Source organism: Equus caballus, chromosome 6 (genome assembly GCF_041296265.1).
Source record: "Equus caballus isolate H_3958 breed thoroughbred chromosome 6, TB-T2T, whole genome shotgun sequence".
NCBI lineage: Eukaryota > Metazoa > Chordata > Mammalia > Perissodactyla > Equidae > Equus > Equus caballus.
The window spans coordinates 84,341,215-84,366,097 of NC_091689.1; the positions used below are offsets into that span (position 1 = coordinate 84,341,215).

General features: G+C 39.9%; 1 protein-coding gene and 1 pseudogene across 14 annotated transcripts; one reads left to right on the forward strand and one right to left on the reverse strand.

Moving 5' to 3' along the window:
• Nucleotides 1-5,211: 5,211 nt before the first annotated feature.
• Nucleotides 5,212-21,337, reverse strand: GTSF1 (gametocyte specific factor 1). 14 transcript variants are annotated; one of them, XR_001381060.3, is made up of 11 exons: nt 20,671-20,905; nt 20,250-20,385; nt 18,744-18,788; nt 14,123-14,223; nt 12,196-12,322; nt 11,377-11,460; nt 10,861-10,924; nt 9,174-9,268; nt 8,202-8,238; nt 5,886-5,925; nt 5,212-5,786 (listed from the first exon to the last, which is right to left on the reverse strand). XR_001381060.3 is itself a non-coding variant. In XM_005611263.4 (10 exons), exons 3-10 carry the CDS (start codon nt 18,757-18,759, stop codon nt 5,714-5,716), a joined length of 600 nt encoding a protein of 199 aa, XP_005611320.1. In that variant the 5' UTR covers nt 18,760-18,788; nt 20,250-20,385; nt 20,671-20,746; the 3' UTR covers nt 5,212-5,713. The 14 variants fall into 14 exon arrangements, 6 of the variants coding, with proteins under 6 accessions (XP_005611320.1, XP_005611318.1, XP_014596506.1 ...); XR_002808805.2 differs by having other exon boundaries at nt 20,156-20,385; nt 20,671-20,746; XR_011439779.1 differs by having other exon boundaries at nt 19,576-20,385; nt 20,671-20,746.
• Nucleotides 15,391-15,492, forward strand: LOC111774067 (small nucleolar RNA U3; annotated as a pseudogene).
• Nucleotides 21,338-24,883: the final 3,546 nt, after the last annotated feature.

Consider the following 24,883-nt stretch of genomic DNA (forward strand, 5'->3'; position numbering starts at 1 on the left):
TTGGGAGTTATTTCTGTACATCCAGCCTAGTTTGTATCTTCAGCCTTCCCAACAATTCTGTGATTCATTTAATGCCCTATAACAAAGTCCCCACCTGTTTAGACTAGCTCAAATGGATGTTTTCTGCAACCAAATCCTGATCAATGTAGGGGACAGAGTACATGCTTTTTTAAATAATGAAAGGAACCTTAGCATTTTTGTAGCTTAAAGAGTTAAAGATTAAAGACAACCTATTGGGGCAGGCCAAATGATTTAAGTTTGCGTGCTCTGCTTCAGCGGCCCAGGGTTTCGCCAGTTGCGATCCTGGGTGCGGACATGGCACCAATCGTCAAGCCACGCTGAGGTGGCGTCCCACATAGCATAGCCAGAGGCACTCACAACTAGAATATACAACTACATACTAGGGGGCTTTGGGGAGAAGAAGAGAAAAAAATAAAGACAGCCTATTTACTAAAGAAAAATATAAAGAAAAAAAGATTTAAAGACAAATAGAATTAAGGTAAAGAGAAAAGAGGGAATAACTTACAGAGGATATCGGAGGACAGAAGTTGGGTGTGTAGCCAGCCTTCAAAATGGACCCCAATGATTCTTGCCTCCTGGTATTCATGCTCCTAAGAAGTCCCCTCCCACGACGAAAAGGGCTCACCAGTATGTAAGCAAAAGCATACTGTGGAAATGATGGAGTGTGACTTCTGAAGCTAGGTCACAAAAGAATTTACAGCCTCTACCTTGCTCTCAACTTACTCTGGGGAAAGGCAGTTTCATATTGTGAGGACACTCAAACAGGCTGTGGAGAATCCCATACGGGGAGGGACTGAGGCCTTCTGCTAACACCCAACACTGACTTGCCAAACATGTAAATGAGCCACCTTAGAAGCAAATCCTCCAGCCTCACTCAAGTCTTCAGAAAACTGCAGCCCTGGCTGACATCTTGACTGCAACCACGTGAAAGACCTCAAGCCAGGATTACCCAGTTGAGCCACTTCTGAATTCCTTACCCATAGAAACTGTGAGGGTAATAAATGCTTATTATTGTTTTAATTCACTATGCTTTGGGGAAATTTATTATGCATTGATAACACACTGGGATATAGTACAAGGATAAGGTTAGCCTTGGAGAGGAAGTATACCTCTGTGATAAAGGGAAACACATATGCCATAAGAGTTAAGTCCAGAGATGGAAAAAAGAGGAAGTTTGATGACAAATATTTTCTCTAGAGAGTAAGAGGCAAAGCCATCTGCTGAAAGTAGGGGTGTGAAGGAGGGACTATAAAGTTGAGGAGAACAATAAAAACGAGTGTAAAGGTCACCAGGTAAATCTGAAAAAGCGAAACAGGAATGAATGCCTGAGTTTAGAAATCATACATCTTCAGTGGAGTCAGCTGGCATATTTATAGAATTTTTCTATCATTCTGCTGAATAACCCAGAAGAAAGTGTGTAAGAGATGGTGGGTTTCACTCGACTTGCGAATTGGTGAAGCAGAAACAGTAGAACGACGAGTTCAGTACTCAGAGAGGGGCCCCTCCGTGGCTGAGTGGTTAAGTTCACGCGCTCTGCTTCAGTGGCCCAGGGTTTCGCTGGTTCGGATCCTGGGCATGGACATGGCACTGCTTATCAAGCTATGCTGAGGTGGCATTCCCACATAGCACAACCAGAAGGACCTACAACTATGTACTGGGTGGCTTTGGGGAGAAGAAGAAAAGAAAAAAAAACATTGGCAACAGATGTCAGCTCAGGTGCCAATCTTAAAAAAAAAAATAATTCTCAGGGTGCTGGTTTAGGCCACTGAAGTGACTGACCATGAAGTCCAAGCTGGCAGATGTGGAAATGAGTTCAGGAGGAAACTCACATGCTGGGAGAAAGAGAGGTTGAGTACAAAATCAATATTTAAGGAAGTAGAATGTTTACAGAAGCCAAAAGCAGTAAATCAGAAACCGGAAGTCCCAGATTATGGTCACAGCTCACTACTAACAAGCTGTGTATCCCTGGCAAAGATAAAATTTTCAGGGCCTGTTCTCTCCCTACCCTGGGTTAAAATATGTAAAATGCTAAGTAAGAACAGTGGCTTGCCTACAGTAAGCACTCTGCAATGATTTTAGCAATTATTCTCAAGTGTTTTAAAATTATATAGTATTTAAAAGACATATATGAAAAACACCAGGAAACCCCCACCCAATTTATTCAACAGACTACTACTAATACACTGTGTTTTTTCCTGATCCCACCGCCCCCTCACCCCCGCTTTTCCCTAGAGGTAACCACTATCTTGAATATTGTGTTTATCATTCTCTTTCCTTTAAAAAAAAAAAGTCATATTCCATGCTTGTATAGGGCCTCTTTCTTCATATGTAAGATGAAGCTTTGGATTAGGTGTTCTCCGAGCTCCTTTCCAGCTCTAAAAGTAGATGAGATCTGATAGCTGAATATCAAAGTTACATCCCTAACGGAACCATATCAACGCTTATTTTTCAAGGGTTTTATAAAGCTAACACACTGACTCTTCCATCGAAATCTCCAACCCAACACAAGGATATCTCAATGGAGCTTCTAATCTCAAGATCAAGACTTTCCATCACTTTCAATTTGCACCTCTGTTACAAAGTTCTACTCTAGAGAAAACCAACACAAGGAGCTAAATAATCTAATTCCTGACCTTGTCCAATGAAAACCTGAAATCCAAGCCTCAGAAAATAGAACTGAAACAGATAAACTGGGAAGGCATACTTTATTTCAGTGACAATTATTTTAATACTAATTAAGAGGCATGGTTGGGTTCATATGCAGTTTTTCATACAATCTGGAATTATTTCCTCCATATACACATATGTAAAATAAAACAACTAAACTTGTCTTTATGTTTCCTCAAAGGCTCTTAGACTATTTTATTTTCATATAAAACAGTCTTCAAATAAGGCAAACACAAGTGCAAATCTGCTGACCATACGGTTGTTCTCTAGGGTGACTGTCCGGCTTAGGATGCTGTTCTTCCTAGCTATAAACAGTCTTAGATTTTATATTTGTCTCAACGCTCACTACCAGTTATAGGAGTTAAGAGAATTCGACATGCAGTGGGAGTGCTGTATAAAGGGTGAATGCCCTGTGCATACACAGGCTGCATTTATCAGATCTCAGTATGGCTGGAAAAGAAAGTCAGCTGAGACTGTTGGTGTGAGGTCACAGGTTGACGTGTCTTCAATGGCCCTGAAGAAGCCATGACTCTAAAGTAGGATGGGAATATGTTCTGAACCTTAGCAGTCCTAGGAAGACAGTGATCAAGAGAATGAGCGGTCACTGCAGTGTTTTCCTCATGGAATGTAGGGTTTTCCTTATTCTACCCATTGAATTGGCACAAGAAAATGAATATTTTCTTAAAGGTCTCTTCTTCGCAAGGTCAGTCCTGTTGCTATCATTTAAAATGTAGTATGCAAGTCACCTTGATTTTTATAACCTGCCTCTGTGAAAATGGTAATAGTAAGTATAACGTTATCTCCTGTTTCTGCCTACTTTGGAGCTTGATAGGAATCGTAAAGAGTACAACTAAAGGACTTTAAGAATGCCAGTATAGCTATCTACATGTTATCTAAGAGACTAATGCAAGCAGGTACTGTTTTGCCTCACCAAGAAAGGGTATTGCAGCACATTATTTGAAATTACATCCAGAGACTCTCCTGGTTTAGCTCAGGTACAGCTACCAGGAGAGCTAAGCATCATTAATTACCTACATTTGTTTATTCCTGGTAAGAACATTTGCAAATCATAACGGCACTTCTAGAACTTCTAGAGAGAAAGGCAATCTTCCAAAAAAAAATCCTTTCCTTGGGGTAGAGTATGGAAACCCTGGATAAGAGCAAAATGCAGGACTCAAAGACTGTCTGGGCTGAATGTTTGAAACACTTCTGCATTTAACCTTTAACTATAACACTTGACTAACTGAAATTAAGGTAGAATATTCAACTGTTTACATTCCAAAGAGAGGGTATCCTCTGAAAAATAAGCTCTCAAAGAGAAGTAAGCTTCTCCTCCCAACTTCTGACAGAAGTAGTAAATAGTCACTTCTTTGTTCTAGTTTTTGGGAATCTCCAAAAATCTCCAGCAAACTAAATCCAGTCTAGTGAATCCCAGGCCCAATTAAAATCCTAAACAGTCACCGAAAGCTCCTGGACCAAACTAGCTGCCTTAATCACTAGTTTCCTAAAGAAACAACAGGATTGTCCATTTTGTGAGCTAACGAAATTAACACAGGTTGGCATTCTCCTATAAGTGAGTGCTAGTCACACGCCAAAGGTCAGATGTTTTGTGATTAAGTTCTTGTAGTTGTGAGCAAAGAAGTAGCCCCCTAAGGTGATAAGATAAGGTTTTTCAAGAATGATAGATGTTAGCCTATCTCATCCCTTTAGCTATTTTAAAAACACAAAGTAACTACTTTCTATTTTATTCTCTTGTTGAGCTGTATTCAAGCAGCTAATTCTTTGCAATGAGACTCACATTCTTGCTTGTTTTTCCTAAACTAGGTAGGAATTGTGGGTTACGAGCACAGACAGTTTTACTCTGTCATCACCCAAACAAATGAAATCAAAAGGGTTTTATACTTTCCAGTAATAAGACTATTTTTAAATTAAGTTGTTGTGAAGTGTTGATTGATAAACATAAGTGACCAGAATTACAAGCATAATGCGTGTTTTTTCCCCTCCTTAATATATTACCACCCTCTCCAAAAGAAATGGTCTTGTTTTTCACTTAAGATCACACAGCTAGAAGCAGAAATACTATTGTACTGTGGCTTATCTTGAACCTGTTTTTAGAGATTGGAACTAAATAAACAGAGAGCTCTGCTTCATTAGGAGAGAATCCTGTTTTGCGTAAAACACTGGAAGGAGGCATTCCACACGAGCTCACTCCCTCTTATCTGCTCCTTACCAACAATGCTAGAGAGATCATTTTTGGAATTGTCAGTATGCTTCATCCAAGTCCCTATCTATACCAGATCCCAAATCCCACCCAATGCCAGACAGTTTTAAAACCAAACCAAACCTGAAAATAACGAAACAAAAAAGAAAACAAAAATAATCCAAACAAACAAAACGCTGGTCTGGGGAGATTAAGAAGCCTCCATGTAAGGGGCGACGAACTGTTAGGATAGTCAGAGACTGGGGTGTTTCAGAAATCTATCTTGTTATATACACATTCCAGGGCAGTCAACAGAGCCCTCACACATTCAAGCTTTGCAGTTTAATCAAATTTCACACACAAGTGGAAAATCGCTCTCTTCTCCACAGGTACACTGGTTCCTCCCCTCCATCCAACCTTCACTCCAACCTAGTCTGACAGTAGTACAATTTCTAGCTGGGATGTGGGAGAGAGAAAAGAAGCAAAGGAAACCTACCCTAGGTTGGAAACATTCAGGGAGCAAGATGTACTAAAGATTCTAAACAAGAATGGGGTATTTTGCTATGTAAATGCTATCAACATCTTGGAGATTCTGGATAAACAGATGCACTGATCAGAAAAGGCCATTCCTATAAATGCTAAAAAGAATTTGGTCCATGTGTGTCAGAGAACACAAATACACAGTTTCTTTTTCCAACCCAAGTTTCTAGCCTGCTTCAGTTGGATCCTTTAGGATAACTTTAAATGATGATGTTTCACTAATGTGGAATGGGATGTGATTTCTGATCTTGGGGCTGCAAGTATTTAACCAAACTATCAAGCTATCTACATCAATGGTTTATTTGAAACAGTTCTTCTGAGTATGAAGGTTCTTTCTTGCATCAAATGAGTGAGGACTCTAAGGGGGGGAGAAAAAAAAGGTACTTGTCAGTTTGAAAGTCACAGGCAGTTTATCTTTCTATAATTAGATTAGGAGGAAAAAAAATGAAGAACTCACTGGTAGCAGGAAGAAGCAAGAGTCTTCCAGGGTCTGGCATCTGCAAGGAAACAGGAAAAAAAAAAAAAAAAAAAAGAGTTCTTAGTTCCTTTCAATGACAAAAGCACCAACTACAACTGACAAAGGGCCACACGACCACAAGTCAATTAAAACCTCTCGGTCCGCTGGAGAAATCTGCTGCTGTTAGTGGCAGAACACCACGTGACTTCTGGCCTTTGGCTCTTTAGTGCCACTCAGCACACAGAAACTGATTAATTGAATTAAAAACATTCTACCGAGAGATCAATGTACATTTCTTGTGTCAACAGTTTCACAAGTGAGGAGAAAATCAGCATTGACTATCCAGGTAATTGACTCCTCCAGACAATTCTGGATAAATTCCAATTAACTTACATTGATCTTTTTCTCTTCTTATATACTCTACCTCATTAATTCAAGATTTTTGGAGCTGTTATAATGTATGTTAGGGGAACAAAAATATGATATTATCTGCTTTTGAGACACCTATCCAGTAAAAACTGAGCTGTTGATAAAAACAAATGGTATAAAGCATATTAAGAGAAAGGTGAACAAATTCTTTTCATGTATGTGCATTCAAAAAAATCTCCACCCACCCTTAAGTCCCTTAAGGGAGTAAGTCATGTCTTCTATTTTTTTTGTATCCTTCCAAAGAAACTAGAGAATTCTGCAACAACAGGCATTCAAAAAAATGATGCTTTGTTTTTATTAAGAAGATAAGGAGGTCTGTGGCTGTTTAAGGATTCTTACCTAACCTAGGATCTTTTTCCTGTTCCTCAAGGGTTATACAGAAAAACAAATTTTCAGCATGTAAAGAATTTAACAGCATTGGGGCTGGCCCCGTGGCATAGTGGTTAAGTTCGCACGCTCTGCTTCGGCAGCCCAGGGTTTCACCGGTTTGGATCCTGGGCACAGACCTGGCACTGCTCGTCAGGCCGTGTTGAGGCATCATCCCACATGCCACAACTACAAAGACCCACAACTAAAATATACAACTATGTGCTGGGGGGATTTGGGGAGGAAAAGCAATTAAAAAAAAAAAAAAAAGCTTGGCAACAGTTGTTACCTCAGGTGCCAATCTTAAAAAAAAAAAAAGAATTTAACAGCAAAGAGTTAAGCTCCAAAGAGAGAAGCGTCTAGTCTTAAGTGCAGAGAACTAAGTTTCTCCTAGACTTTCACCTTAGAGTAGCCATTTTCACTAGGTAGCTATCTATACTGTATGAGCACCAAGCATGCTGTGCAGTGTGTCAGAGAAGGATTCAAAGTTCACCATTTATCCAGGTCTGTGTGTACTTTCCTGACACACCCCAGTGCCGTTGCCTCTCTTTCCCTTCTGGGGCAAAATCCAATTTTCTGGCTTCCAGATTTATTTAACAATTTGATGTCAGAACCTACTAAGAAAAATGGCAGTACCTAGAAGCAACTGATAAATATTATGGTCCATAGCTAAGGAGTGTTTACTTTTAGAATCTCCTTTCTGCTTTTCACCAGAAGAAACATGTTTTGGTACAAAATGAACCCTAAGTCACAGAAGATCCATCTGCTTCACTGTCCAGAGAAAGTGAATGGACCGGAAGGCAACAGGGCAATTACTCATTCATTCAATAAACATTCACTGCAGGCCTACTATCTGCAAGGCAGTGCGGATATAATCCCAGTCCCAGCCTAATAATACCCCTTTTTCCAGGAGCAATGTGGCTGGGACACCACAGCCAACACAGCATTTGAAGCATAAAACTTGGCTCTACTATGGGTACATATGGTAAACCTTAAGGAAGGGCTTCACCTGTGAAAAGTAAAAGATTTTGGTCTCTTCATATGGCTTGTGTGAGGTTCTGCTAAATCAAATATTCAGATAAGATCAACAGTACAAGGCTCTTAGAGACCCAAAACTTTTTAAGTGCTCATTAAAAAGAGGATGAAGTTTTTGATGAGTGTTAAACTGTACTGAATTGCAGAGCAGTGAAGCACAGCTGTCTGATTAATCTCAGTCCATTAAAGAGGCGTGAGAGATCTAGAATGCAACTTTGATAAAAAAAAAAAAAAAGGAAAAAGGCAATGTGCACTAATGCTAGGGAAAGCAACTTGGCATCTTAACAGAATTCTAATTTAACCAGTAAATGCCTAGTCATTAGCTTGTGAAGCCATAAAAGAGGCTATATACTTAAAAAACACAGGCACACACAAAGCTTTAATTTGGTACCATAATCTAAAAGAAAATTGGACCCAAATTGCTTTATGTCCAGTTAAATCTTGCTACCATCTGAAGAGACAGTGAAATAAAACTGAAACACTTACTTGATGAGATAGCTACTCAGTTACTGTGCATTTCCATCTATGGAGTAGAAATATTTCAAAATAAATACACCATGTCAATTGAAATTCACTCCATCCTCTATTCTTACTAAACACAAAGGAGTTATTCCTGGAGTATACTAAATTACAACATAAAAGTAGAATTTAAAATTAGTATTGAATTCTACTCAAGAGCATGGGAAAAGAAAACAGTCCTTTACCTATCAAGCCTTTTGGCATACGATTTGGTGATCTCATTTTTTGGGAAACGCAAGTATCCAAAAGGAAATGTTTTAAAGGGAATCCTCTAGCCACCTAAAAATTAGCTCAAACAGTAGCAAAGAGAGAAATCAAGGTAATTTGAATTTGGGGGCGACATTAGGAAAAGAAAGTTTGTATTAAATAAAAATGACAATATCTTGAGTATTTCCTATATGAGAATTCCTTTACCAGGGCGGTATGATATGAATTTAGTAGCTGTTCACTCAGCATGGCCTCTGATATCTAGGGAAGATATGTGAATGCCATTCTTATGCTGGATCTTATGACTTATTAATTTCATTTTGTCTCTATCCATTTCCTTTTAGGTCCCTGAAATCCAACTTCTAATCCCAAGTCCTTATTGATATTATGCTTTGAAAGTCAGGGATGACTTTCTTCTAGTCAAAAGCAATAGCCTTTTTATTAGTCCCTAAATTTCCCCATGGTATTTCATGTCAGTGGTCAACCATCTTGAAAATATTCTTTTGGCTTCTGTGATCCTGAACTTTCCTGTTCATAATTTCCTGCTACTAACCAGAGCCAGGACTAGGGTGAAGTGAGTGAGGTGCTTAGGGTGCAAAACTTCAGGAGGCACTCACTCTCAGGGTTACATGAGTGCAAGGTGTTCAGATTGAACATGGTGTTGAATCATCAAAATCAATGGTATTTAGCACAATGAAAAGAGTAAAAGCACTTTGCCTCTATTTCACTTACTGTTTTTCCATGGCAGAACATACGGCAGAGACTTGGGAACGCGCATGCCTGAAGCCAGGTTGCTCTTATGTTCCATAACTATGTTGCTTGCAGGGCTGCAAAAAGAAAGACAGATTGACTATGTCAGCATATCTGTATTCTTCAGGCAGGCACATATAAGACAATCAAAATGTGTTTTTCCTAATTTGGAGGAAAACAACAACCTACATTCTGAAATGTAAACACATTTCCATCAAAACAGTCTTGCAATCAGAATGATTACCACTTCTCTGGAAAGCTCTCTGTTCAGTACAGGCATTATGATGGGTCTAACCATTTTCATTTTCCAGAAATTGAGATAAACAGCAATGCCATCTACTGTTCAGTTGTATGACAGGCTCATCAACTCACTCAATAAATGTAAGAGACAAAATAAAATGCCAAGACAACCAAACCAAAGGCAACAAATCTCATAGAACTGAGGTAAAATTACAATTGTGCGAAAGCAATTCATCGTTAAGGATTTCTATCTCAGTGCACACACAAAATAAGGTACATTTACTAACTGACTTCAGGAACTAAGACATAAAAATTGATAAGCATTCTATTTGGGGAAAAAAATAAAGTCTAGCATTTCATTCCTTCATTTTCTAACCCAGAAATATTCTCGTTTGGGTTTGAAACTTGATCTTCTAAGGTGTGAAGATTTCTCATCTTCAAAGATGAGAGAAATCTTATAGATTTAAACTAGATACAAAATCAGTAGGAAGAAGAAGTACATTTTTTTCCCTACCCAACAGGTACTCTGGATTGCCCACTATCAAATCAAGAACTTTTTTTTTTTAGAGAAAGATTAGCCCTGAGCCAACATCTGTTGCCAATCCTCCTCTTTTTGCTGAGGAAGACTGGCCCTGAGCTAACATCCGTGCCCATCTTCCTCTACTTTATACGTGGGACGCCTACAACAGTATGGTGCCTTGTCTGCACCCGGGATCTGAACCAGCGAACCCCGGGCTGCTAAAGTGGAACGTGCGCACTTAACCGCTGCGCCACTGGGCTGGCCCCCAAATCAAGAAGTTTTTTTTTTTTTAAAGATTTTATTTTTTTCCTTTTTCTCCCCAAAGCCCCCCGGTACATAGTTCTATATTCTTTGCTGTGGGTCCTTCTAGTTGTGGCATGTGGGACGCTGCCTCAGCGTGGTTTGATGAGCAGTGCCATGTCCGCGCCCAGGATTCGAACCAACGAAACACTGGGCCGCTTACAGCGGAGCACGCGAACTTAACCACTCGGCCACGGGGCCAGCCCCATCAAATCAAGAACTTTTAAGATTACTTTTACCTTAGACACTAGATACCTAGAGTAAAAATCATCCATGTGGTATAGCTGGAGAATTTTTTCAAAGCATTAAAATAATGTGAACCTAACAAAAAACCCAACTAAGACATAAGAATGCCTGGCGCCACTGTCTCCCTTCTAGACTATAAGCTAGCATTTTTGTGTTCCCACAGTGGTTAACACAAAGCATGTGATCTTTTTATGAATCAAGGAATAAATAAGGAAAAAAACCCACCAAAACAATATCTAGACTAAGTTACCACCAAGTAACATCATCAAGAAAACAGGCCAATTCATGCTTTGCTGGCTTCTTTTGGTAAGACAGCACTTTGATTTTGGGAGGCGGTGCTGGGAACGAGACCTGTTCCTTTACCTGTTGTTGCCACAGTAGTTGGTTGTACCCCAGACAAATGGGGTGCTGGTCTGTTCCCACAAATCTGCCAAAGCAAAACATAGTTTGTGTTACTACTAGGTAAGACACTTGTTCGTGCTAGTTGAATTTGTAAGACAGGAAATAATACATCCAAGTTTAGAGAAGTAAAAATTGATCAAGTACCTGCCTAAGTGACACAGTAGCAGGAATTTAATTGAAGGATATAAACACAAGCAACATAAATAATAATAAACATGTCTAGTAACAACCGAACACAGATGGTCCAACACAATTTATGGAAAAAAACAGATATAAGAAGTGCTTTTACCAATCAAGAGAGATAGGTTGTTCCATGTGTCTGCACAACAATACAAATGTGCTCATTTTGGGGCCCAATAAAAATAAGGCGTTTTGAACAATGTTATTTGTTCACAGAAAAGGAAAATCTTCCTTTTGTCCAAAGCAAATGACTTGAGATTTAGACATTGTGAGGAAAAAGATGTAGAGGCCCTTCACCTTTATCCCAGTCTTCATCACAAGGAGGGCACTGCCATGTACTCTCAGCCAGAGTCTCTTGTCCAAGGTTCCTGGTTTGGTTGACTACAAGAGAGATTCTGACGTAAGAAGGGGACATTGCCGAGTTACGTTTAAAGGGGTTAGTGGCTTAAAAGTTTGCACGGTAGCCTAATGGGTCTTTGTTTCTGAAAAATGGATGGTATGAAAGCTAAACAGAGAGGTCTTATCTCCTTGCTGACAGAAGACAAGAAATAGAAGCAGAAATAAAGATGTTTACCACGTCTATGGCAATAAAAGGATTTTTATTTTTGATGAATTATTAGTAAAATGAATCAGGTTGTTCAGAAGAGAAAGTAGTCTGACAAACACAACCTGACAACATCTGCCGGTGAGATAAAAATCTGAGAGGCCGGCCCCAAGGCTGACTGGTTAAGTTCATGTGCTCCGCTTCAGCAGCCCAGGGTTCCCTGGTTTGGATCCTGGGTGTGGACCTACCCATCACTCATCAAGCCATGCTGTGGCGGCATCCTACACAGAACTAGAATGACCTACAACTAGGATATACAACTACATACTTGGGCTTTGGGGACAAAACAAAAGAGGAAGACCGGCAACAGATGTTAGCTTAGGGCCAATCTTTCTCACCAAAAAGTGAAAAAAAAAAACCCAACCCCAAAAACCCACAAAACTCAAAGGCAGAAAAATATTGTTCTTCTGAAATGATGAAAGTCAAAAATCAAGGTGACAATGTAGCATAATGCAAATGTGAAGGAGCTAAACCTTAGGACTGAAACATTTTAGCTAGTCAGTCAGTCATACCAACATCTTGCTCAATACAACTTTTGTCATCACAGCTCGAGATATGATGACTGATTTCGGCCCGAGGAACCTGGTGGCGAGCATTGAAGGGACAAGTAGCCAATTTGTTTGCAACATCAGGATGATTCTGTGGAACGAAAATTAAGAAGTCTGTCAGTTCTTTGGATCTCTTAAAGTCCAAAGGAGGCAGCTCAGCCTTACTCTATAAATGGCTTCTCTAAAATCTCTTAATAACTTGTGGCTTCACTATAGTAGGTAAACTCATAGTAGAAAATTAAGAGGGATTATTTATCACTCATACAGACTATACAGACATTACTTCAAAATCATCAAAATGTTAAGTCTGTTTGTTGTGACTGTAGAGACTGACAACAGATATTTTGGTGACATTGGCTTATATGGAAGTAAACAGTGAATTTAGGATTGGGTATTGGAACCATATCTTCTCCCCCCGTTTATTTCTCAGGGTTATAAGATTCAGGTAATGGTAGAGCTCTCTGGATGTCTTTGAAAGCTGGTATTCAGGATGAACAGTAACATTAAAGCCCACTCTCAGTCTGCACTGCAGTAGTGGCCCTGCTATTGTAAAACAATGAGTGCTAGAAAATAGCTGTGGGAAGGGAGCCTCAGAAGAGGCAAACCAATGATTTTTCAGATTAACACAGGAATGTTTATTTAGAGTAATGATGCCTGAAATGAGGCTCTGAACAATTTGACCTTTATTTCACTAAGGAAAGCCAAATGTCTACTTTGCTGACCAAGATCGTATTTTAAAACAAAACAAGAAAACAAAGTGTTGAATATCACCTACACCCTATGGTAAATATACCTGTAGTTAAGAAATTTATTTATTAGGAGAAGCAACAGATATATTACAAATGATACCCAAATAAAAACAATGTGAAGTGGGGAGAAGGCTGGAAAGAAATAGAGGATGGAGAAAATTGGGAGGGCAGTCATCTCCACAATTTTCATAAGGGATGTCAGGCATTCCAACGCAAAAATTTTGTGGCCCAAGATTAAGAGCATTAAAACAGGGGAGTCATGACAATGTCTTTCTACTGCCTGGCTCCTTTCCCAACCTTTATCCTTGGATATTTGAGAGGCTAGGGGAGAAAGTTGTGGTGACATCTGCTGGTCCGTACTGTCCAGGTTCAACCTTAAGGGATCCTTGCTCTAGGGATTACAGAGAGCTGGAGAAATAATCAACAATGGCATTATAATTGTGTCTCCAGGACTGCAAAAGAAACACCCGTTAAAGGACGTTAATGCATACATGAATTGTATGCAGTTTGGATTAAATACCAAAATTGTTCTCCAAGCATAAATCCTGGCAGAACTCTGACCTCTGTATCTGACGTGTATTCTAACAAACCTTTCAAAGCACCTCAATGAATATACCGGCATTAAAGGAGTTTACATCAGCAAAGTCTACAGAGTGACCAGAGAAAAAAACTCTGATGAGTTGTTTTTTTTCCCCCAAAGATGCTGTTGAAACCTGGAGAAAGTTACTTCTAGGAATAATCTTTTCTTGGGCTAACTGTTCAACTTCTCTAAAATTTATAAACAAAAAAATCAGAAGTGTACCATAGCACTCAATCCTTAATAGGACAATAAAAACAGCAAATTCACAAGTCAAGAGGGATTTCTCATTGCTAGCAAAAATTAGCGTTTCCTTTGTTTTATGAAGGGTGGGAAGACTCCAGAGAAGCTGTTTATAAAGTGCCAAAACAAGAAAAAACTTATTTACCCAAGAAATAAACTCCTTTCTATAAATGTTATTATTTAACACAAAGATAGAATCCCAAAACAATTCTGGCATTCAATTAAAACATTTATGCTGAAATTATTTGATATTTACAAAATTTAGCTTTTTAAAAGAACTCAGGAGGGCATTACAGGGCAAATGATGAAAATAATACCCTACCTTTCTGCACTTGACAAGATGATAAGGAAATCTGCAGGCCCTGATCTGGTGGTTTTTATCATAGGGGCATTGCAATAGCTTTTCAGGGTCCAGGGAATCGACTGAAAGAGAGAAAAACAGGATAACTATAAAGCTTAACAGGCCAAGGTAAAATTACAGTATTCCAGGTACACTGGAATTTTCAACAGAATCTGTAAGAATAGAACAAGGCAATTTAACAACTTGGAATTTTTTAAAAAGGGTGACCAAACATTTGAAAATGAAAATGTAACTCTGAAAAGACAAAACTATGCTATTATTGAACCTTAATAAGTCCAGCAAAACCAGCAATCATGGGATGGGGTCTTAGTTCATATTTGGTCGTACACAAACATTGTTTTTTTTTTTAAGATTTTATTTTTTTCCTTTTTCTCCCCAAAGCCCCCCGGTACATAGTTGTATATTCTTCGTTGTGGGACCTTCTAGCTGTGGCATGTGGGACGCTGCCTCAGCGTGGTTTGATGAGCAGTGCCATGTCTGCGCCCAGGATTCGAACCAACGAAACACTGGGCCGCTTGCAGTGGAGCGCGCGAACTTAACCACTCAGCCACGGGGCCAGCCCCACGTTGTTCTTTTTATTGTTGGTTATACTTACTATAAAACAAAAAGTTAAATGAAGTGACAGCCTCTTTCTCTTTTGTAAAAGTGATAATTCAGGGTCATTCCAATCTCTAGCTGGTCCAACCAGAGATTCCCAACCAGTATGCTGAAGTCTGGAATGGATGGTGTGCCAATAAACTGATATGAGGGTCCACTGCACTCATGTGCTCCCTATCCTCTACTAGTCCTAGAGAAAGTTGAGGGTAGTTAATCCTCTTCACCAATATCCCTGTCTACTAGTATGCCATGACATGAAAAAAGTTGGTAAGTACTGCTCTATACCACTATATGTTCTATGAAAGCTTGAGAAACATCAGTTGACAGATGATTTCTTTCTCATCTGTCTGCTTTAACTTACTACTGTTAAGTAGTTCCTGATCTTGGTTACTCTAGGCACCTCTCAAATGAAACCAATTATCTTTGTCAGATAGGTGGTTTTACTTTCCATATTTTGGAACACAGATGAGAAAAAGGAGAACTCTTTAATCTAGTGATCAAATCAGCCAGATTAAAAAATAGAATAATCTGCAAAAACAGAACCTCCTAAGATTAAGACAACTACAGGCACTTGGAGCTGCTATGTGAAAGAAAGCCCTAACCTATATCATACTACTTAAAACTACCCTTAGAAGACTATACTTTCAGGGATCATTTCCATAGTTCGCTACTAGAGGAGTTTCTCTGAACATGTAAAACTACCCTTAGGCTTTACAAGATGCCCAGGCTGAGCCCCAAATTTTAACAAGCCTGGTTAAGCAAAGGAAATTAAACGGTTAAGCACATTCTGAGTATATTATGAGGACAAGAGGTAACCTAATAAAATGCTGTTGCCACCGCTGAAGGCTATGATAAAAGTGAAATAAGATAAACAATTCACATTTGATAAGAAGCTTATAAACCAAGAGACTGCTATGAAAATCAGAAGCCAGTGGGAAATTGAAACAGACAGTTTCACTGAAAGAGCGGTAAACATGGAATAAATTGCTAACCACGATCGTGATGCAAATGAGCCAGAAAGGTGACTTGAAGGACAGAATGACTAGGAAGGAGAAAAGTCCTAGAGGACAGGCAGGCTTGTTATGCCAACCAGGCTCATCCTGATCAGCAATTTTTTCACACTCCTAAAGCTTCAGGACATGCAGACAGAGTTTACAGATGAAATTCTTATTAGTTTCCCTGCATTTAATCCATTTCATCACTAACAAATGTTAGGCCATGTCAGCAGCTGACAGACTGGACGTATCTTATGATTCATACACATTATACTGCCCGTACAGTGGCATACATCAGAGTTGATAATGGTAGCTTCCTACCAGAATGCTTCATTTCTTGGTCTCTGGTAACACAGGTCAGCTCTAAAGTGACTTTCTCGATTTAAAAAATTTTACTTTATTTTTAATTAAAAAATTAATGGCGACAAAATATCTAACAAAATCTACCATCTTAACCATTTTTAAATGTATAGTTCAGTAGTGTTAAGTATATTCACATTGTTGTGCAGCCAATCTCCAGAACTTTTTCACCTTGCAAAACTGAAACTCTATACCCATAAAACAACTCCTCTGCCTAACCCACGGCAAGCACTACTCTAGTTTTCATTTCTATGAGTTTGACTATTCTAGAGATGGGACTTCATGTAAGCGAAATCATCCAGCATTTGTCTGTGAGGGACTTATTTCACTCAGCATAACGTCCTCAGGCTTCATCCATATCGTAGCATGTGACAGGATCTGCTGTATCTGTTTTGCTATTTGCTTTTTGTTTCCTTAACACATCTTGGAGCTCGTTCTATGTCAGTACACACAAGGAATATTTAATTGCTGCATATGGATGTACCATCGATTCTTAATCAGTCCCGTTGCTGATGGACAGCTAGGTTGCTTCCAGTGTTTTACTACTATACACAATGCCCTGACTACCAACCTCGTGTATACTGCTCTGTGCACTGTATCAGTATTTCTCTCGGGCAGATGCTTAAGAGTGCTGCACTGAAGTATATGTGCATTTAAAGTTGTAATAATTACTATCAAATTACTCAGCAAAAATGTTGTCTGGCTTTCTGGGAATACAACTTAATTTGGAAAACAAAGCAGCCCGTTGACAAGCTTCCTCCCAAATAGACTCAGTTATTCCTCACACTCAGATGGGGCCTAGAAGCCATGGTGCAAAATGGAGGAAACTTCACGAAAATAAGGAACTAGACTTGACAAAAGTGTGATCAGCTAAGAGGTAGAGCCCAAAGACAGAAGCTGGAGACCTCGAGGAATCTCTCAGATTAAGGTTAGAGTGTTAGGTCAATTTGGGAAAAAGGTCAAGTATTTTCTAAAGCAGCATTTCTCAAACTTTACCATGATCCCCAGGTGTTAAATCACTTGGGGAATGTGTTAAAATGCAGATTCTGACTCAGTAGGTCTGAGATGGGGCCTGAGAGTGTGCATTTCTAACACACTCCCAGGTGATATTTTCCTAAGAAAAAAATTATAGCTGAAAAAAGTAACTAAAGAATGAGGGACATAAAGGGGACTCGTTGCTTTCCAATTTAATAGAGCGTAGTAAGTTTTCAAGAATAAATATAAATCTGTCTCACATGGGAATTTCAGATTTTAATAAAAATATTTTTAAAAAATTAAACAAATAGGGGAGGGAGCCCTAAAGAAGATCAAGGAAGAATCAGCCTTCAAGATCAATGATTCTCAAGCGTGGTCCTCAGATCAGCAGCATCACCTGGGGACATGTTAGAAATGCACATTCTTGGGTCCCAGACCTCCTAATCAGAAATTCTGCAGGTGGGGTCTAGCAACCTGTGTTTTAACAAGCCCCCCAGGTGATTCTGGTGCATACTAAAGTTTGAAAACCTCTGTTGGAGATATTTAATAAAAACTACTTCCATGTAGTTTCTACATGTTGGTGATAAAGATTCTGTTGGACTCTTCCTTGAAGGTAGAATGGGACTAAAATATCCTTTAGTTGGAACTTTTTATTTTTAGATTGGCACCTGAGCTAACAGCTGTTGCCAATCTTTTTTTTTTTTTCTCTTCTTCTTATCCTCCTCCCCAAATCCCCCCAGTACATAGCTGTATATTCTCGTTGTGAGTGCCTCTGGCTATGCTATGTAGGATGCTGTCTCAGCATGGCCTGATGAGTGATGCCATGTCCGCGCCCAGGATCCGAACCAGCAAAACTCTGGGCTGCCAAAGCGGAGTGTGTGAACTTAACCACTCGGTCACGGGGCCAGAACTTATCAAGCATAAAGAGATTCTGAACAAGACAGCAAAGTGGGAAACAAAGCAGACCCTGTCAACAAGTTTCATCCACTCATTGACTCAGATGTTCCTCAAACTTGATCAGGGCCTTGTGGTATCAAGTAGGGCACAACATATAAACAACATATAAGACTCCGGTTCTGACTCTGTCCCTAACTATGTAACCTTCTATTTTCTCAGTTGTAAAATCTGAGTGTTAAATGAAATGATTTTTCAGGTCTCTCTTGGTTCTACACTTGTATGATTCTAGGTGCTGGCTCCCTTTTGACTTCTTGGGCCATCTAAGGTTCCTGGATCACTTGAGAAATAAGAATCCTTCCCGGGACTTCTTTAATCTTAACAACTCAACGTGCATCACCATCATTATGTATTCCATATTATCCCTCAAAAGAGAAAGAAAACAGAGGTTACTATCTCTGTGTCATTAACAGGAGATAGTGAAGTCCTGAAGAACTAAAAAGGCTTCATTAAAAAAAATATAGTTTAACACAGGTGTTCCAACTGCTTTTTCAAAGTTTGATGACTTCTCATACCTCTCTATTACATTTCAAGAGTCTTATTTCAAATTTGGGCACTTCTATACATTACTATGACATCGATCTTCTCAGCAGTTTAGGGAGAGATGTGAATCTTTCCCAACACACTAAAAGTCTTGTCAGACATATAAAACTATATTAAGTAATTTAACTTATTTTTTAAAAGCAACAAGAAGCACATACTGTAAGTTTTTTCCATGATGGAAATGAAGAAGCTGAATCCAAGTGCTGGAAAAAAACAAACAAACAGTGGTTCAGGGAATCGGAAACAAAATGTACCAAAAAGTAGCCCTAAGAAGTGGAGTCAAACTGGAATTGACGCTAACCAAGTTAAATACAAGAAACACTTAGCCTCTCCTCCCCCAAATATTTCCTCCCCTTTAAAGCATTCTTCACTACTTCGAAGCATTTTAACATCATTGCCTAATTCACAGTCTTGGAATAAATTCTAGGGCTCACAAATAGTTAAGAAAAACCAAATATGACTACTAATTTAAACTGCATTCAAGGGACAAGATGTCAGTCTATTTTAAGTGCCATTACAACAGCCTGTTTACCATCTATTAGGGTGTGATGCTAATTAACGTTAGTGGGGGCAAGACCACAACAATACTGTTATTTACACTTCAGGATAAACAGAGGAATAGGGCACTATTTTAAAGCTCTCCTCTCAAGTTCTGAAAAATACAGGACAGGCAGGCTGCCAGCCTTACTCTCCCCTGGGATGTGGAAATGCTGGAAGCCTATGTCAGACAGTATACACTTAATCCGTTCAATAAGCCCAGAGACATTCTAGTTTACCATGACTTTTCTTCAACATAATCAGGAAGTTCCAGTGATGCTTCACCTCCCCTCTCCCTTCAACCTCCTTTGCTAAAATAGGGAGAGTTGGTTATTTAAGTGTCTCCAGTTAATACTCATTCCCTCTATGCATTGAGGGAAAACTTCCGAATGTTAGGATTTAAGAAACTGTCCATTTTACGGATAAAACAGTCGTGAAAGAACAAGTCTGTACCAGATACATGGACGATTAAAAGACAAGAAAAGTTTTTGTAGTTTGAATCCTCTTCTCCTAGAGATCCCGCCTATTGAACACTGTGATTAAACAAACTTGTCATTATGGGAAAGAATTAAAATTTATATAAAACCATCCCCATAGGAAACTTCTGAAAATTGGCTAGATTTACAGCTCTTGTCTCTAGAGCAAGCTCTCCTTTGGCCCCTCATACAATTCCACAGTCCTTCCCCCCATTCTATGACATAAGCAGCCTTGGAACCTATGATAGGAAATCAGTGATCAGCTGGAACTCCACTTTGGCAATTTGCTGCAGAGCCCACTTGTTAACAACGATCCTTAGTGAAACTGTCATAAAAAACATTTTCCACGTCTGGATTAAGAAAGTCTGATCTTCCTTTTGACGTGTTTTACTTATACCCAGTTACTTGATACTTTTTCAATAAAAAGAAAAGAGGTTTGGAGGGAGGAACCAAGTATTATGTCCCTTGATTTTAAGGCATTTAGAGGAGTGATCAGCGCCAGATTCAGCATCTTGTACGAAGCCGCCTTATCCTTTGGGGCCAAAAAGATTAATTACGGTAGATTAGGCGCGTTGGAATCCAGAGCCTCATCCCTCAGCCGTGTCCATTTAAGGGTCTTCCACAGCAACCTGTCAGCAGGTGATTCTTTACCTTCTCCCTAGTACCGGGGCGCGGTGAGACGGACAAACTACACGAAGCGGTCAAGTCTGGGGGCTAGACGTAGTCTGAAGCAACTGGTTAAACTCTTAACAGAGCTGGGGGCTCAGTAAAACAATCGTTTTTCTTCCTTTAAACAAAACAATCAGAGTAGATTTCAGCAAAGGGACTAAACAGGAGAGGATGGGAAGGTGGCTAATTTAACAGTACGTAGACAAAGGGGGCAGGGAGGCCCTCGCGGGGACGAAGCGGTGGCGGAACCACCGGTAAGCAAACAAGAGGCGCTGGGAACTCACGAGGCTGAAGGCCATCAGCAGAGAAGGGAAAAGAGAAGATACTAGGTGGTGAAGGTACCCCAGGGCACTAAACGGGGGCTGTTGGGAGGCCCCAACCCAGGGCCGGTCCCCTCTCCTACCTCAGTCAGACGAGCTCTCCCGGCGGCAGCCTTCGCCCGACATCCGGGCCCTAGCAACGCTCACTTCCGGCCCCCGACGCGCGAGGGGGCGGGGCCCCCACTTCCTGTCACGGAGGTCCAGCTTCTGGCCAGAACGTGGGGTTGGGGCTTCGCCGTGCGTCTTCTGGGCTCTCCCTTCTCGGATCTTCGTAGTCCCTGGGCCCGTCTTCTTTTAGCCCGTCCTCCTCTGGCCCCCAGAACGCTAGTGGCCGCCTTGCGTGGGTGGAACTCGCTGTGCATTCCCTGGGCTTTGTGGCGGCCATGTTAGGGAAGGAGAACGGTTGCTCAGAAATGGGCCCTCGAGCGGGGAATGGGGCTGGATAGAGAGCCGGTGCTGGTTGGAAGGAAACCTTGTTTGTGGAAGTTGTCCACGTCGAAGGGTCTTCTGGATTTTGAGGGGAGGGAGGAGGAAAATTGTAAAGGAGATTGGGCAGAACAGTGAAAAAAAAAAAAACCCGAAACATCAAGGACAGGAATGTGGTTGGTTTTGTGTAGCACACGTTGTAGAATCTCAAAACTCGAAAGTCAGTAATAGTACCTGAGAACGTGTGGTGGAATGGATGCCCTAGCTGGAGTAAAGGGAGTTTTAGAGTTGAGGTGAGATCTCAACATAAAGAGTTGGAGCGATAAAGAGGGCCTGAAAGTTACACCTTGATAGTGGAAAAACAAACATATATCGTTAGCCCTTGTTCTGGGAACTGTGAGACCAAAAAAAAAAAAAGTGTAAGCAGTGGTTCTTGTCCCCAAGGTGCTTAGGAAAACAGGTCCCAAAGTGGATGAAAGGTTAAGTGGAAGTACGTCAGGTGCCAAAACGTGGTGGAGACTGTAAATTCATATAAGGAAGAAATCAGTGGGGCCCAAAGTGACCTGGGAAGGCTTTATGGAGAAAAGGGACTTGTGGCCTTTGAAGGTTAGACAGAAAAAAAGGAAGGTGTTGACACTACAGGTACATCTGGCAATACTATTTTTCAGAACCAAGAAGTAAAAGGTGTGATATGACAAGTTTTTGTATTGTCTAAGGTGCAGGAGGCAGTCTGGGAGATCAGTCTGGGTGCTGAGATATTGGGGTTTTTAGAAGATATCAGTGGTTTATAGAGCCTAAATATGATTTCGGAGAACTTATCCTGACAGCAAGAATTGAATGTGGCTTAATGAAGAGGATCATGGGAGTGGGACATTTTATTTTTATGTGAATAATTTGTAAACATAAATTGTTATCAGGTTGTTTTTTTTAAAAAAAATTATCAGCCCTTGGGCTGAAGAGAATGTGCTTCACAGCTTTTGGTTCATATTAAGACCCTAAAAAGAAATGTGTTGATGGAAGCCGGGCCCAAGCCATTCATGTTGTAGGCTAATGGTTCTTACTCTTGTCTGCACGTTAGAATCATCTGGGGAGCTTTTAAGGCATACTTTGCCAAATTCCCATCCCAGACCAATTAATCAGAAAGGGCTGGGCATAGTTATTTTTAAAAAGCTACCCAGATCATTTTAATGTGCAGTCAGGGTTGAGAGCCACTGACCTAGGCACTGTTTTGAATTTACAAGAGCTATTTTTTCACCTGGGTGGCCTGGATGATTCCTCTGAAGGGGGAGCAAGCTGTTAAAGGGCTTCTTGAAAGATAATTGCTAGGAATGAAAGCTTCATTGCAAGTTTAGCACAAAGCGTTTTAGAAAAAGCTGCTGTTTTGGCAAATCAGTTTCAGATTGTTGGGAATATCTTACACAAAGTAATCTTTATGAAATCCTAAACCTCTGAATTTATCACAACATCATTCTTGCAGATTGGTGGAGCCAGTGTGATTTGAAGCGAAATGTAATTTTTCATGTTTTAAATTGCAGTAATCTGGTGAAATTGTTGACACTGTGACTGTGACCCTTAAGTACTTTTCAGTCAGATACCTGCAGATTGAAATTTCTGAGGGAGAAACAGCTAAGGGCTTGAGAGGATGGGGAGTGGGTACCAAACCAGAATCCAAAATCAGGCTTCACTGCATTCAGTAATGCCTTGTCAGGGTGACAGGAGCCCCAGCTGATAAAGCTATTCCATTTAGCATCAGTGAACAAGCCTACCAACTTTCAAAAAAAAAACAAACAAAAAATCTAACCTGTCTTTCAGTGGAGATTTTAAAATAAAAATGCACCACACATCTACTCTTTCTATTCTTAAATGCTTTTTTCATTTCTTTCCAACCCAGAAAGTTCTGCTTTATCTGAGATCCCTGCTGAGCTTTCTTTCAGACTGGTTTCTCAGCCATGTGGAATGTATTTGAAAAGGAAAAAAAAACAATAAGAGACCAAGGCCTTTACACAGGGTCATTCTAGGAGCTAGCTGGGATTAATGCCCTAACCTAAATCTGATCCTTGCTGCTTGTATGTGTGGATTTGCTAGCATTTATCCCTAAATTATGGATTATATATTTAAAGTTAATAATTATTAGTTAAAAATACAGTCTGTGGACTAATGAGTAAAAAGACAAATCTGTGCTCTAGTGATTGAAAAAAAGATCTGTTAGTAAATGGGTTTTTATCAGCTTTTAGGATTGAAGGAAATCCAGTAGTCCTTGAGATTCTTTAAAGACTTTTAAGTGTTTCAGAAAGCTCATAAAACAAACTTTTGCCCATCAGAAGACTAAAATATTAAATTTCTTTGTTTTTGGCTTGAATTTTGTCAACTGAGTCCTGGTTCTCTCATCTAATTATGATTTCTGATTGGTAGTTAAGTGTATACTTAAAAATAGGAAAATTATTTGATAAATGCAGTTGCAAAATATTTCAAAATTAGAGATCTATGGGGAAACATAATAGATGTGCTTGTTGGTGAGGATAGATTGGGAATTAGGGCTTTACAGGAGGCTGATAACTTGGGGCTGGTTACAATTTTACAGGCGAAGTAGCAGAGAGAGGTGCTCCCACCAGGAGGCCAATGAAAATAAATTTATGTTTAAAGAGGAGTCTAATGGGAGTTGGCCAAAAATAGCCAACATCCAGCTACAGGATGAATAAAAAAAATCAGTGGTGATTTTTTTTTGGTCTATACTTTAAATTCATTCTGTGTCCTGATATGTAGATGTTGTATATCCATGTAATCCACATTGTGTGTAATAGTTACCAGTGTACTTGAGAAATCTATTCTCTATCTTTTTCCTTGACTTCTAGGTAGTTTCTTTCCCCAGGACTCAGCAACAAAAAGCCCCTCACACCCTTTCTGGTGCTGGCATCTAAGACGTAAATTTTAAGTCAAAGTTTGTAAACCATTTTTAGTATTACTTTGGTAAGGCTTAATGAACAGATAGGTAAGGAAATGGAAACTTCTTAAAAGTTTGTCAAAAAGACGGTAGAATGGCAGAATTATGCTAAGGAAATTTTACCTACTAAAAACTGTGTAAAGGACTAGTTTTGCACAGAACAGTTCTAAAATTCCAGTACTGCCATTCTTCTGATCTGTTATTTTGAGGAATGTCAAATATTTAAACCCAAGCGTTCTTTTCTCTGTGAAGCCTTCTTCTAACCTCTGCTAGGGATTAAGTTGTTACATCTTCTTGTGGCCTCCTCCCAGCCCCCTTCCCTCCCAGCGTTTAAACAGTGTGTCACACTAGTGGTTCTCAAAGTGTGGTCCCCAGTCCAGCAGCATCAGCATCACTTGGGTACTTGAGAAAATGCAAATTCTTGGGCCTACCACAGACCTACTGAATCAGAAACTCAGGGGTGAGATGCCCTACAATCTGTGTTTTAACAAACTCTCGAAGTGATTTGGATACCCACTAAAGTTTGAGACCTGTTGCCTTAACACTACAGTTGTCAACATTGTTCTCTTATGATGGACTAGTGCCACTATAGTTCCTTACATGGTGCTGCAAACGTTATAGATACTTATTTGATTTGAGAGCACAGGTATATTTTGTCAGAAGCTGCAGCAACTGTGAGACATCATCTATCTTGTGAGAAAATATGTGAGAAGAGACTAAAATATTTGAGGTTTTTTTCTTTCCCTTTTTTATACCGCAGCTGCTTGGAAAGCCTGCGCAAAAAGGCCCATAAAGTATGGACCAACAATAGGATAAAGATGTGGAAGCAATGAGATACAGTTTGGTACGTATCTAGGACATGAGTAATGGACCTTAGCAATTTTTTCCCCCCACGGTTCATACTGTCAGTGTAAGGGTGGAAACCCTAA

What these genes read in the sequence shown, in the direction of transcription:
- GTSF1 (XM_070270272.1), bottom strand. Translation starts at nt 20,189, where the DNA reads ATGAGGCTCTGGATTCCAACGCGCCTAATCTACC. An exon ending in TCCAACGCGCCTAATCTACC is followed by an intron (nt 18,789 to 20,155) that starts GTAATTAATCTT and finishes GTTTTTTTCCAG; the next exon opens with CACTTGGATTCAGCTTCTTC. An exon ending in TGTTCTGCCATGGAAAAACA is followed by an intron (nt 5,926 to 9,173) that starts GTAAGTGAAATA and finishes GTTTCCTTGCAG; the next exon opens with ATGCCAGACCCTGGAAGACT.